This window comes from Choloepus didactylus, chromosome 1, assembly GCF_015220235.1.
Source record: "Choloepus didactylus isolate mChoDid1 chromosome 1, mChoDid1.pri, whole genome shotgun sequence".
NCBI classification, from domain to species: Eukaryota; Metazoa; Chordata; class Mammalia; order Pilosa; family Megalonychidae; genus Choloepus; species Choloepus didactylus.
Window position 1 is genome coordinate 157,626,797 of NC_051307.1, and position 14,612 is coordinate 157,641,408.

The window sequence follows — 14,612 nt, forward strand, 5'->3', positions numbered from 1 at the left end:
GTAAGTTTATTTATTAGCATCATGTGCTTTTCAGATTATTTGGTTAAAACAGTTTTATTTGTGTACAGTATGTGTAAAATCTCAAAATTTTTTTTTTCCTAGAGGAAAATACAAGGTAGGGTTTATTCTAATGATTCTTACAATCAGCTTTCTAGGAAGTCATAAAAGTTTCAACATATGAGTGTCCTAAATTGTACCACTAGAGCAGTGAGTTCTTTTAAATATAGTTTTCTTCAACTCCTATTGCACTTTTTTTTTTTTAATTTAGGCAACTCAAACTTCTTTCTTGCCAACTTCTACTTCTTTTTATTCTACAAAAGAAACTATGTCTCCAGCAGCCCCTAAAGCCCAGGAGTCCAGTGAATCGTCAGACAGACTCATGACCAGTAAACAGGTAAACTTGAATTATTTTAAGCCAATTTTTCTCAAAGTATGTGCCAAAGAATACTAGTTCTACAAAATATGAAAAATCTTACTTTGTACAGGATTCTTTGGTCAATAAAGCTTGAGAAATGCTGGCTTAGAGATTATTAAACAGTTTCATTACTCTAAGACTTCACAATGCTGTCAGTTTCCAAAAGGAGGATTTAGTATAGCGTTTCCTACTTTTTAAACACTAGTTTGATGAATATTTCATGAGACAATGAGCATTCATAGTGGGCATCCACTGAGAGGCCACATAGAGCTTTTGGCTCTAAAATAGCTATCAGCAATACATTTCATTCTGCCTACCACCATGTCATTACACTTTACGGCCAGAGGCTTAAAGCATAAATAAGGGAAAAGGTTGAGGGCAAGGTGAAGTGTGAAAACAATGAATGAAGGGGGGAAAAAGAGCCTACAGTCAAAAAAGAAAGATTTACCTGGTGCTGTGAGTCATAGTGCTTTCAGAGAATCATTAGGTTGTTTGTTCCTTTTTGTGTTGATGGTTTCTTTATTCTTTGAGGGGCATTTAGCTGTGAAGATTAATATTTTTACTTGTATTTTGTTTATTGTCTAAATTACTCATCTCTAAGCTGTTAAAATAACAACTTACAAAACTTAATTGTATAAATGACATTTTTTCAAGCATTTAAACTTGAAAATTCACTCAAATCTTTTCACGATATTCTTTAAATGCCTTAAAAAGCAAGCAAAACCAGCTAGATATCCCAAATGGCCACAGTATGCCAAGCCCTAACCAATAGTGGTCCCAAAATACCTAAGACCCTATCCTGAGACTCTATAAAAGTTTCACTCAGTAAGTTTCTCTCTCAGAAACGTAAATCCACCAGAGTGTTCCTATGCTAGACAAGTCATAAAACCCAGAGGCAACAGCCTCTTTATGAACAACAACCAGATACAGCCCCCTTCCCCATAATCTCGATACCTCTTTTCAATATGAGCAAGTTAGGGTGGTTACTGCCTAGACACCCCTGAAGATCAAGCAAGTGATTGAACAAGAGGAAGGGATAGTAACAGCCAAGATAGGATTTAACAGAGGATTGCGAATACTGAATCTTTATATAAAATTTTTTAGATGCTAAGGTATTAGAATAGCTAGAAGGAAATAACTGAAATGGTGGAACTGTAACCCATAACATTCTTTGAAATTTGTTCTATAGCTACTCATTAAATTGTACTTTGAAAGTTATCACCTTTCTATATATATCTTATGTTTCAAGATAGGGAAAGAACTGAAACTGTGGAACTATAACCCATAATATTCTTAGAAATTGCCTATATAACTGATTGTTAAGTGGTACTTTGAAGGTTATCACCTTTCTGTGTATATGTATTTCGCAATAAGGAAGTAACTGAAATTGTGGAACTGTAAGCCATAACATTCTTTGAAATTTGCTGTCTAGTTGTTAAATTATACTTTGAATGTTATCACTGTTATGTATATATGTTAAATTTCACAATTTAAAAAGTGTATTAAAAACAAGCAAAGCACGTCGCACAGTGATTTCAAAACTGAACATAGTACTATACTAAAAACTAATATAAAACTATTAATATCATGGATTTAAAGTTACTTTTTTAATCATCTCTATTTCTATTTCAACTTTATATTCTTATTCCTCTTTTCCTGTTTCTTATTTCTTTACATTGTTATGCTTTTATTCACTTAATCTTGAGAGTTAGGGTTCTCTTCTCAGATTTAGATTGTAAAATACATGTTTAGTATCAGGGATACAGACTTGAGAGTATCTTTCAGGGTGATTCTACTAGAATCAGTTATGCAGAGGGACAGGTCTCTTTTTATAGTCAGATGTCTGTTATACACGGGACTATTTAATTATTGGCTTATGACTAGTCAAGTATGTTTTGATTTTTTGTGTGTGATCCTTATCATTATTAAAGTGATACTTGTTCCTGAGTGACTCAGCTTTTCTTTATTACTCAATTAATATATTTTGCAACTGTTTCTTCTGAGCAGGACCTGATCTGGTTCAGTTAAATCTAAAACTTTAGGTTTGTTTGGTTCACTGAAATTACTAGTTTTGTCGTTGTTGGTATTTTAATTTGTCCACTAAGACCTAAATATGAATATTCTGGAATCATGTAATGCATCAACTTGTGCTCATTGGTATCTTTCAAGTCTACCAATAATTTTGTTAGAAACAATAAAGCTGTTTTTAAAATTTTAATCATATGTGCAGAAAATTTTCTAATTTTTTAAAAACACTTTTTAAGCAAAAAGTTCTGTTATTCTGAAAACAAAGGAAATTATATACAAGAAGCTCTTTCTTCACTTTTCTCCTCTTTGTAATTGTAGCAGGAAGAAGCAGAATGGGAAAGCATAAATGTACTGTTGATGACACATGGCTTAAAACCTTTGTCCCTAGTCAAAAGAACAGATCTAAAAGGTAAATCAGATCTTATTCTTGCTCCTTAAGGTAAAAAACTTCTTTTCCATTTCACATTTTTATCCTAAATTTTTTTCCTTACTTTTGTTTTCACTATCTGTGTTACATTTAAAAATTATTATTATAGATCTCATCATTTTTGACAAACAGTCATCACAAAGAATGAGACAAAATTTGAAAACATTGGTGGAAGATACAGCACGTCAACAGAACATGATACGGGAACTCATAGAAACTAATCAGCAGCTTAAGTAAGAAAATGGAAAAAGTCCCTTTTGATTTGTTTGTACACAAGTGGTATGCATTCTGAAAGTAACTTCCTCGAAATGAATCTTGACAGTATCCATTTTGATTAAATGTTAATTTCTAAAAATATTTTTAATAGCTAAATCTTTCAGTAATTATTTAGCTTAGATATAGAAGGGCATCCTATTTTTTTCTATTGGTGTGTTATAAGATAGAAATTTTAAGAATGCAAAGAAATTTTAGGAATTTAGAAATGTTAGATGGGTATTTTTGTTATTTGATTTATTTTTATTACTAAGGGAGGGAATTATGTCTTTTAAATTAGAAATGAACTTCAGCTAGAACAAAGCCGAGCAGCAGATCAGGAACAACGAGCTAATGACTTGGAACAAATTATGGAGAGTGTAAGATCCAAAATTGGTGAATTGGAGGATGAATCCCTAAATAGGGTTTGCCAACAACAGAATAAAATAAAAGATCTTCAAAAGGAGCATAAAGCTTTACAGGTACTGGTTACATATTTTCAGATGATGATTAGTACCAAAACAGCTCAACACGGTCACTGATGACTTCCATGATGCTTAATTTTGGTCATTATCTTACTTGACCTGTTTCAGCCACCTTCTTGAAACTATTCGTTTGCTGGCTTCCTGGATTTCCACACTGCTGGTTTTCCTCTTACACCACTGGTCATTCTTCAGCTCCTTTGTTGGTTCTTTTCATTTTACTAATCTCTTGATATTAGAATTCCCCAGGACTCAGTTCTTAGACCTATTCTCTATTCTATCTATTCTAACTCCTTTCATGTTCTCAGTCTAATTCATGACTTTATATTACTCACAGCTCCCAAATTGATATCCCAGATCTCTCCCCTTGATTTCAGACTCATCTGCAACTGCCTACTTTATATCTCTATTGGATGTTTAATGGGCAGCTAGAACTTTACATGTCTCAAGTTGAGTGCCTAAAAAGAAACTTAATTCTTCATTTAGTCTCTACTCTTTCCTTCCTGGTCCAAGTCACTTTCTTCTTTCTCCTGCTTCTGTCTTGGTCTTCCTGCTTCCACCTTTGCCTTTTTCATTGTGCTTTCAACTCTGTATCTCAAACCCGTCCATTGGTTGTTTTGTTTGTTTGTTTGTTTGTTTTCCCCACTTCAAAGGAAAATCTAGTCTTACTATGGCCTACAAAGCCTACAAGACCTCGACCCCTTTTCTCTTCTGACTTCATCTCCTACTGTTTCCCTCGCTTATTCTACTCTATCCACCTTGGTATTCTTGCTGTTCCTTGAACATTCAGGCACATTCCCACCTCAAGGCCTTTGTACATTTTGTTCTTTTTCTTCTGCCATGCATGCTCTTTTCACAGATAGCTGCATGGCTTATTCCTTCCATCTTTACTCAGATGTCACCTTCTCAGGGATTCTTTTCCTAACTACCTACTGAAAATTAGTAATCCTGTCCACACACTCCCTATCGTCAGCCTTGCTTTATTTTTTATACATAGTTCTTACCACCCTCTAACATGCTAACATACTATATACTTTTTTATTGTTTTCTTTATATATCTCGCTATGTTAGAATGTAAGCTTCACAAGTGCAAATATTTTTGTCTATTTTGCCAATATTTTGTTTCTAAACTAGTTTAATAATAATAAGATACTCAATAAATATTTGAATTATTGAATTAAATTTATTTAAGATATTTGTGGAATATGCTTTGTGATTACAAGTTTTGTTTCTTTTGAGAAATTGAATAACAATATTATAACATTGAATACTTAATTTCCTAATTTAATAAAATCCTCATTTTAAAACTCGGGTGTATATTACGATTAAGAGAAGTGACTCTTTTGTAGTGATAACCATTGTTGTATGGGATGTAATAGATCCTTACAAACATTATAGCTTTATAAACATTATAAACCCTAATTATGTATTTTAGTGTTTTTTTGCTGGCTGAACACCATATGACTTAATGCAGATAGGCGGCACCAAGTTCAGGCTGTCTTAAAGGGGCCAGTATTTAAAAGGCAGGGTGTGAAGGTCCCCTCAGTTCATTCTGGCAGGGTTGGAAGGATCAGGTAAGTCAATATAAATTCCAGGAGTCAAAGGGTATCAGTCAGTGGTGATAGGGAGCTCTGGAAAAGAACAGAAGCAGTTAGTGCTCTGCCAGCTTGGGGCAGACAGTCCTGGACTTGGTCCTTAATGATCATAGCTCCAGAGAAGACACTTACCATTCTCTGCTGGTCGAATCTGTTTCTAGTACTCATCATTCAACAAAATCCTCTACTATTAGAGTGTTATATTTTGAGGTTGGCTTTCTTAGGTTGCTTTCCTCATCAATAGTACCATTATGAAAACTCTCTCTAAAGGTAGAGGACATTTGAAAATATTTTGTATCCTTTGGGTTTGACCTTGCTCTTGGATTGAGGGCACATAGAGAGCTGAAGCCTTTTAAATCATTGACTTAACTGATGGTGAGAAGCAGCCTTCAGGAACTGAGAAGGTGCTGCTGGGTTCTTGGCTGGTAGAAGGAGTTAAGAGAAAGGAAACCAGTGTGTTCTTTTTGGGGGAGAATATCTATTTACCTTTACAGAGTGCTTAATACATAGTTAATCACAAGTTAAATTATTAGAACACAAGACTCACAAATATACCAGGGTTTTAAGCCCTTCAAAGAAAGATATTTGATATTTCATTGGTAAGGGGTGACTTGAATAGAGTGACGTGTATTTTCCATCAAAATAGTTTCATCTCTCATAAATTATTTATGGTGCTATTAGCTCTTTGTTCTAGGTCCCAGAGATATGTTCTGTGGCTTATAAATTGTCATAGAGGAGGTCTCATGCTCTAAATAGCTATAGAGGAGGACAGGCAGAATTAGATTTGAGGAAGCTATTTATGCTTGTCTGACCAATTGTGCCGAGGGCTGGCCTAACCCTCAGCAACGGTCAGGGTCCTGATAGGGGGGCTGGAGTTGGCGAAAAAACGAGACAGACACCTTGTTGTGTCCGGGTACGAAGATGAAATCTCTGACCAAGCAGAGCATCAGAGCTTTATTTTTATAATTTTCTGTAACATACGCACTAGCATTTAAGCATACAATACTAGAATAGTTTGGCTAAATTTCAGACATTATTTATTCTTACACAGTGATCAGTGGGTTTGCAGGGACAGATTCCTTGAAGCGTAGCAAGACACAGTGTTTGGGCACAGGCATAACAGTTCCTATTACTTAGTACCAAGCAACCTATAACTATTTTTTGTGTTCATGTTTTAGAGTCTGTTAATCATTACCTTTTTATTTCTTCTAGCTAACTCTTTCAAAGCTTGGAAAGGGGGATTTTGAGCAGAAAGGGTGACCTATTGTTTTCTAAAAAAGGAGCAGGCATTTTCACTACGCTGACGCTAATGCAGGGTAAGCTGCTGGCTCTTTAATGTAGCTAGGTGTGGGAGCATTCCACCACCACAGAGCCCAAAAGACGTCAAATGAGAAAAAGAGGCAGTATGAATATAAGAAACAGCAGCAAGAAACAAATTCCTTTTAGGCAGGAGTCACAGGTGCCACTCGATGCTCCGCCTTGCGGAACGGTTACCACGACATGTACTGAAGGCCCAAGGACCGTGCCACTAGGCCGACTTCCGGGTGCTGAATTGGCTGCCCACACAATTGAAATTAGTTGTTTGCTTTTTTTTGCTTTTTAAGTCTCTGAGGGATACATTTTATAGAATGTCAATAAAAATTGGCAAGCTCAAGGAATTGCTGCCTTTTGATGTTGCTAGATTGGCCTATTCTGTTACAGACTACTCATATATTCCATTCCATACTAGTCGATCTGTGCTGTCTTGGGGAAGATGAAAGTGCCCCTGGAACAGAATAATTTTTACAGTTTAAGGAGCATTCTTTTTTTTTTGACATACAATAGTTTCCAATTTTAGAATGATTTAGTGTTACGTTTTTACAGCTGGAACAAGGGAACCATTGGAATTTCATTTGTATGTATGTGACAGAGATTGAGGATATCAACAAAGCTTTGGCACAGAATTGAAAGATTGCTAGGGAAAGACAGAAACCAAAAGGCAATATTATATTTGCAGTTTCTGTGTTCTGCAGTGCAGTTTCCCTTTTTCCGTACTTGGACCAGTTTTTTTGCTTCCTTGGAGATAGTTTTATAAAACTTTGGGTGCTTTTAAGTTCTAAGCAGATAACTATTTTTAGTTTTAAATTAATATGACCTGTATTAGGGTGTAGTTCCCCCCTCTTTCTTATTTGCAAAAATGATAATGAACTCCATAGAATTGCTCTGGCAAGAACTTCCAGTACGATACTGAGTAACAGTGGTGTAACAGTAGGCATCATGTCTTGTTCCAGATCTCAGAGGGAAAACTTTCAATCTTTGACTGTTAAGTAGCTGTGGGTTTTTCATATATGCTCTGTATCATGTTGAGGATGTTTCCTTCTACTCATAGTTTTCTAAGTGTTTTTATCAAGAAAGGGTTCTGGATTTTGTCCATTGCCTTTTCTGCATCAATTCAGATGATCATGTGGTTTTTTCCCTTCATTCAATTAATGTAGTGTATTACATTAACTGATTTTCTTATGTTGAACCACCCTTGCATAACTGGGATAAATCCCTCTTGATTATGATATATAATTCTTTTGATGTGCTGGTGTATTTGGTTTGCTAGTACTTTGTTGAGAATTCTTGCACTGTTATTCATAAGGGATATTGATATTTAATTTTCTTTTCTTGTGGTATCTTTATCTGGCTTTGGTAGGAGAGGGATCTTGGCCACATAGAATGAGTTAAGTAGTGTTTCCTCCTTTTCAGTTTTTTTGAAACAAAACAAAACAAAACCCTAAGTGTGACTTTGAGCAGGATTGGTGTTAATTTTTCTTGGAATGTTTGGTGGTATTCACTTGTGAAGACATCTGACCCTGGGCTTTTTTTTTGTTGAGAGGTTTTTGTTGACTGATTTAATTTCTCCACTTATAATTGGTCTTTTCAGAGCTTTTATTTCTTCTAGAATCACTATAAGTTGTTCATGTGTTTCTAGGGATTTGTCCATTTCATTTAAGCTGTCTAATTTGTTAGCATACAGTTGTTCCTTTTTATTTCTGTGGGGTCAGAAGTAATGTCCCCCCTTTCATTTCTGATTTTAAATATTTGCATCCTCCCTCTTTTTTCTTTGTCAGTCTAGCTAAATGTTTATCAATTTTATTGATATTTTCAAAGAACCAAATTTTGCTTTTGTCAATGCTCCCTGTTTTTTTATTCTCTATTTCATTTTTTTCTGCTCTAATCTTTATTTCTTTCCATCTACTCAATTTGGGCTTAGTTTGCTGTTCTTTTTCTTGTACCTCCAGGTATTCTGTTAGGTCTTTCATTTGAGCTCTTTTTTTTAATATAAGCATTTCAGGCTATAAATTTTCCTCTGAGTACTGCCTTCTCTGCATCCCATAAGTTTTGTTATGAAGACCAAAGGGGGAAGCAAAGTGACACAAAATAAAGTTTCAGTGGCTGAGAGATTTCAAATGTAGTTGAGAGGTCATTCTGGAGGGCATTCTTATGCACGATATAGATATCCCTTTTTAGTTTTTAGTGTATTAGAATAGTTAGAAGGAAATACCTGAAACTGTTGAACTGCAACTCTTGATTCTTGAAAGTGATTGCATAACTATGTAGCTTACATGTTGTGACGGTGTGATAGTGGAAACCTCATGGCTCACACTCCCTTTATCTAGTGTATGGACAGATGAGTTGAAAAATGGGGACAAAAACTAAATGAAAATATAAGAAGGATGGGGAGATGGAATGTTTTAGGTGTTCTTTTTTACTTTTACTTTTATTCTTTTGGAGTAAGGAAAATGTTCAAAAATTGATTCTGGTGATGAATGCACAATTATATGATGGTACTGTGAAAAATTTGTACGCTGTGGATGATTGTAGGGTATATGAATATATCTCAATAAACTGTATTAAGACACTAGGTGAGCATTAAGAAGAATTCAAAAGGATGAAAAAAACATAACAGAACTTATGAGAAAGAAAGGCACAATAGAAGAAATTAAAAACACACTAGAGGCAAATAAGAGCAAATTTGAATAGGCAGAAAAAAGAATCAGCAAACCAGAAAATAGGACATTTGAAATCTTACAGACAGAAGAATAGAGAAAAGAATGGAAAAAATTGAGCAGGGTCTCAGAAAATTAAATAACAGCACGAAGCACACAAACATGTGTATATGGGTGCCCAGAAGGAGAAGAGAAGGGAAAAGAGTCAGCAAGAATATTTGAAGAAATAATTGCCAAAAATTTCCCAAATCTTGGGAGGCGGGGCAAGATGGCGGCATAGAGAGGAGTGGAAGCTAAGTAGTCCCCCTGGAACAACTACAAAAAACCAGAAACAACTAGTAAATAATCCAGAATAACTGCAGGGGGACAAACGAGACCATCCACTCATCATACACCAACCTGAATTGGGAGGAATGACTGAGAACACAGCATAAAATCTGTAAGTAAAACCTGCGGATCCAAGTCGTGAGACCCCCTCCCCCATAGGCCGAGCTGCAAAGCCTCGTGGTGCCAGAGAGAAGCTCTCTCCCAGCAAGCAAATATAGCTCAGCTGAGCTCCAACTGGGGTTTTAAGTGAAGAGTGTGAACTGCTCACTACAGGTGCGCATCCCCAAAAAACAGACAGATGCTTTGGGTGACAACTGACCTTGGAGAGCTGGAGGGTCGCCTTGAACTGGGTCTGAAGGGGACTGTCTGTTTCTTTTTCGGCTCAGTGGAGAAAGCCCCAGTCATTTTCAGTTTCCAGGGCTGTGACTCAGGGAAGGGTGGAGACAGCACAAGCAGAGAGTGAGACCATTGAAATGCTAATGACCTCCACCTGGGAGCTCTGTCTTCTCTAGGAGGAAAGGTGTGGGGCCCTTTCCATTCAGAACCAGACCCCAGAGCCGGGGGAACACGGCCATACCTCCTCACACCAGTCAAGAATTACAGGCTAACAGGCATCACCTGCTGGGCAGAAAAGCACAGTGACCTGAAAAATCAAAGGGTGGAGCAATTTTCTAAGACACACCCACAGGGAAACCAGATACTGAATATTTCTTCCCTCTGGGACTTAAGCCTGTTCTGTCTGGGAAAACCTGATCTGGATAACCAAGGAAACCATGCCTAGACAACAGAAAATTACAACCTACACTAAAAAAAAACAAAGTTATGGCCCAGTCAAAGGAACAAACGTACACTTCAACTGAGATACAGGAATTTAAACAACTAATGCTAAATCAAATCAGAAAGTTTAGAGAAGATATTGCAAAAGAGATAGAGGCTGTAAAGGAAACACTGGGCATACATATGGCAGAAATCAAAAATTCAAAAAAACAACTAGTAGAATCTATGGAAATGAAAGGCACAACACAAGTGATGAAAGACACAATGGAAACATACAACATCAGATCTCAGGAGGCAGAAGAAAACACTCAGGAACTGGAGAACAAAACACCTGAAAGCCTACACGCAAAGGAGCAGATGGAGAAAAGAATGAAAAAATATGAGCAATATCTCTGGGAACTCAAGGATGAAACAAAGTACAATAATGTACGTATCATTGGTGTCCCAGAAGGAGAAGAGAAGGGAAAGGGGGCAGAAGCAATAATAGAGGAAATAATTAATGAAAATTTCCCATCTCTTATGAAAGACATAAAATTACAGATCCAAGAAGCGCAGCGTACTCCAAACAGAAGAGATATGAATAGGCCTACGCCAAGACGCTTAATAATCAGATTATCAAATGTCAAAGACAAAGAGAGAATCCTGAAAGCAGCAAGAGAAAAGCGATCCATTACATACAAAGGAAGCTTCATAAGACTATGTGCGGATCTCTCAGCAGAAACCATGGAGGCAAGAAGGAAGTGGTGTGATATATTTAAGATACTGAAAGAGAAAAACCGCCAACCAAGAATCCTGTATCCAGCAAAGCTGTCCTTCAAATATGAGGGAGAGCTCAAAATATTTTCTGACAGACAGACAATGAGAGACTTTGTGAACAAGACACCCACCCTACAGGAAATACTAAAGGGAGCACTAAAGGGTGATAGAAGACAGGAGTGCGTGGTTTGGAACACAATTTTGGGAGATGGTAGGACAACAATGTAAGTACACTGAACAAAGGCAATTATGAATAAGGTTGAGAGAGGAAGGTGGGGAGCGTGTGAGACACCACAAGAAAGGAGGAAAGATAAAGACTGGGACTGTGTAACTTGGTGAAATCTAGAGTATTCAACAGTTGTGACAAAATGTACAAATATGATCTTTTACGAGGGAGAACAAGCAAATGTCAACCTTGCAAGGTGTTAAAAATGGGGAGGCATTGGGGGAGGGATGCAATCAGCATAAACTAGAGACTGTAACTAATAGAATCATTGTATTATGCTTCTTTTAATGTAACAAAGGTGATATACCAAGGTAAATGCAGATAAGAGTTGGGGATAGGGGAGGCATGTTAAACACTTGACATTGGTGGTATTGTCTGATTCTTTATTCTACTTTGATTTAAGGTCATTTTTCCTTTTGCTGCTTCCTAGCTGTCATTTTTTTTTCCTCTTTCTTTTGCCTCTCTACCTTCTTTGACTCTCCCTCCTGCCTTGTGGAAGAAATGTAGATGCTCTTATATAGATAGTGGTGAAGGTGGTGAACACATAAATGTATGACCATGCAGAGAACCATTGATTATTTACTTAGGATGGAATGTATGGTGAGTGAACAAAACCATATTAAAAAAAAAAGGGTTGATGACAAAACCTCGAGGGCAATATACTGAGTGAAATAAGCCAGACACATAAGGACAATTATTGCAGGGTCTCAGTGATAGGAACTAATTATAATATGTAAACTCATAGGCATGAAATATAAGGTACCAAGATACAGGATGAGGCTTAAGAATGGGGAGTGGTTGCTTAGTATGAGCAGAATGTTCAATTAGGATGAACTTAAATGTTTGGAAATGAACAGGGGTGTTGGTAGAAAGATGTGAGAATAACAAGCTCAGAGTCATATATGTCACCAGAAGGAAAGTTGGAGGTCAAAAGATGGAAATGTATAAAACTGAATTCTATGGTGGGCAATGTCCATGATCAACTGTACAAATACTAGAAATCGCTTCCGTGAACCAGAACAAATGTATGACAATACAATTAGAAGTTAATAATAGAGGGGCATATAGGGAAGAACTATATACCTATTACAAACTATATACTACAGTTAGTAGTATTTCAACATTTTTTCATAAACAGTAACAAATTTACTATATCAATACTACGAGTCAACAATTGAGGGGGTTGGTTAGGGATAGTGGAGGATTAGAGTTTCCTTTTCTTTTTTTCTTTTTTCATCTTTCACTTTATTTCTTGTCTGCAGTAATGAAAAGTTTCTAAAAGTTGAACAAAAATTAAGTGTGATGGATGCACAGCTGTATGAGGGTACCCAGGGACAAGTGATTGTACACTTTGGATCTTTGGATAATTGTATGATATCTGAACAATCTCAATAAAAATGAAAAAAAAAATTTCCCAAATCTTAAGAAAGACATAAATATACATGTTCAAGGAGCACAATGTACTCAAAACAGAATAAATCATAACAGACTTACTCTAAGATACATACTAATCAGATTGTCAAATGCCAAATGTAAAGCAAGAACTCTAAAATAAGCAAGAGAAAAGTGCTTTGTCACATACAAAGGAACAGCAATAAGATTAAGTGCCAATTTCTCATCAGAAACCACAGAGGCAAGAAAGCAGTGGTATGATATATTGAACGTACTGAAAGAGAAAAAACTGCAGGCCTAAAATACTTTATCTGATAACACTGTCCTTCAAGTGGGGGAGAGTTTAAAATATTCAAAGATAAACAGAAACTGAGAGAATACGTAAACAAAAGACCTTCCCTACTAGAAACACCAAAAGGAGTTCTGAAAGAGGGCCACATCTGAGCAACAAAGAGGTTCTCTGGGCGGTGACTCTTATGCACAATTATAAGTAGGCTTAGTCTCTACATTGCAGTAACAAGCTTCATGAGGACAAGCCCCAAAATTAAGGGCCCATCCTACTGAATTGTTATTCCTCAGTGTTTGTGAGAATATCAGTAATAAGCCAGGTGGGGAAGTCCAGCATTTCCACATTTTCCCCCAGTTCCTCAGGGGGACCCTGAAAATTTATTTTTATTCTCTGCCCAAATTACTTTGAGATGTATCATCACCCAGTACCTTTTAATATACTATATCTCTTTAGTCATATTTCCCTTCATCTCCTTGAATTGACTTGGGAGATTTTTTTTAACATATTTGAATAGTTGTTATGAATTCTGTCTAACTTTCTGATTTGTTCCTTTGATTGGGACATGTCTTCCTGGTTTTGGTATGGCTTGTAGTTTTTTGCTGGTGTCTTGGCATATGATTATGTTGATGAGTTTACTCTGAAGGTCAGTTTCTCTCTTTTGTCTAGGGTTTTGTTGTTAATTGGCTTTGTATTAAGGCTCTTCTTTAACACTTTGTTCAAATTATTCCTGACCTTTAGAATTGCCCATGTGTAACTGATCAGATTTATTCAACTCTTCTATGTCTGATTTTTGCCCTGGGTATGCCTACAGTTAAGATTGCTCTGTTTCTGCAATTGTTTCACCCCCAGCATAAAGTTTCCTTTCTCTCTTCTTTCTCTGGGAATCTTGATCTGTTCTGTTCATTTTTGTTTTTCCTCCCTAGTTTTTTCTTTTTTTCTCGTTTCCTTTCATTGGCTCTAGCTGCTTTTGCCTGGATGGCAAATTCTGGGAGGAGGGTCACCCTGGAGATGACTTTCCCAAGTCAGTATTTCCCATCCAAAACAGTCAGTATTTCCCATCCATGATGGGACGCAGACAGTTCCAAAGGGCCCAGGGGAGAGGGTATTAAAAGCAACAAAAAGCCTTTTGTCAGCTCCCCAAGGCTCCACTTTCCTTGTCTTCCCAGGAGATGGTGCTCTTTGGCAAACTTTTCCCTGCAGCCCTATGTAGGCAGTGTGTCTTTTAACCTCCTTGGGCTCTGCCTCTGTTGGGGACAGGGTTGATACTATGGTTTGGGCAGTCCCTATCCAGGTGGGCTAAAACGGGTACAGAGCCAGGACCCAGAGGTCTAAATTTGTCGATCAGAAGTCGTGATCATTACTCAGCTGTGACCCCTGCCCTCCGTTCTTGGGGAAGAGGGCTTCTATGATTCTCTGCATCTGGCCAGGGACCTGACCCGAGGTGGTCGCCTTGAGGGTAGGGGACAGGTGTCTGCCACTGCCACATAGTGAGTTACTCATATTTTTTTTACTTCAGTTTCTCAGTCTCTTTGTCCTCTTCCCTGGGTGCTGTACAGTGCTTTCCTGGCCTTCAGAGCCCCAGAGCAGTTGTTTCAGACAGTTTCTGCCTGTCCACTAGCTGTTTTTAGAAGGGGAGTGAGTCCGGTAACTCCCTACTGCACCATCTTCCACA

General features: G+C 37.1%; 1 protein-coding gene across 16 annotated transcripts in view; it reads left to right on the plus strand.

Moving 5' to 3' along the window:
• Positions 1–14,612, plus strand: part of CEP70 (centrosomal protein 70) — a 109,216-nt gene that overhangs the window by 40,245 nt on the left and 54,359 nt on the right. For 14 of the 16 annotated variants that reach the window (XR_005218025.1, XM_037844092.1, XM_037843986.1 and 11 more), the window contains 4 exons: positions 269–394; positions 2,762–2,852; positions 2,980–3,103; positions 3,424–3,604. Coding sequence is in view for 15 of the 16 variants with exons in the window: in XM_037844092.1 (XP_037700020.1) it covers positions 269–394; positions 2,762–2,852; positions 2,980–3,103; positions 3,424–3,604 (522 nt within the window). In the remaining variant the exon portion in view is untranslated. The remainder of the gene's footprint in view (positions 1–268; positions 395–2,761; positions 2,853–2,979; positions 3,104–3,423; positions 3,605–14,612) is intronic. The other 2 variants (XM_037844074.1, XM_037844081.1) reach the window with 1 other exon arrangement.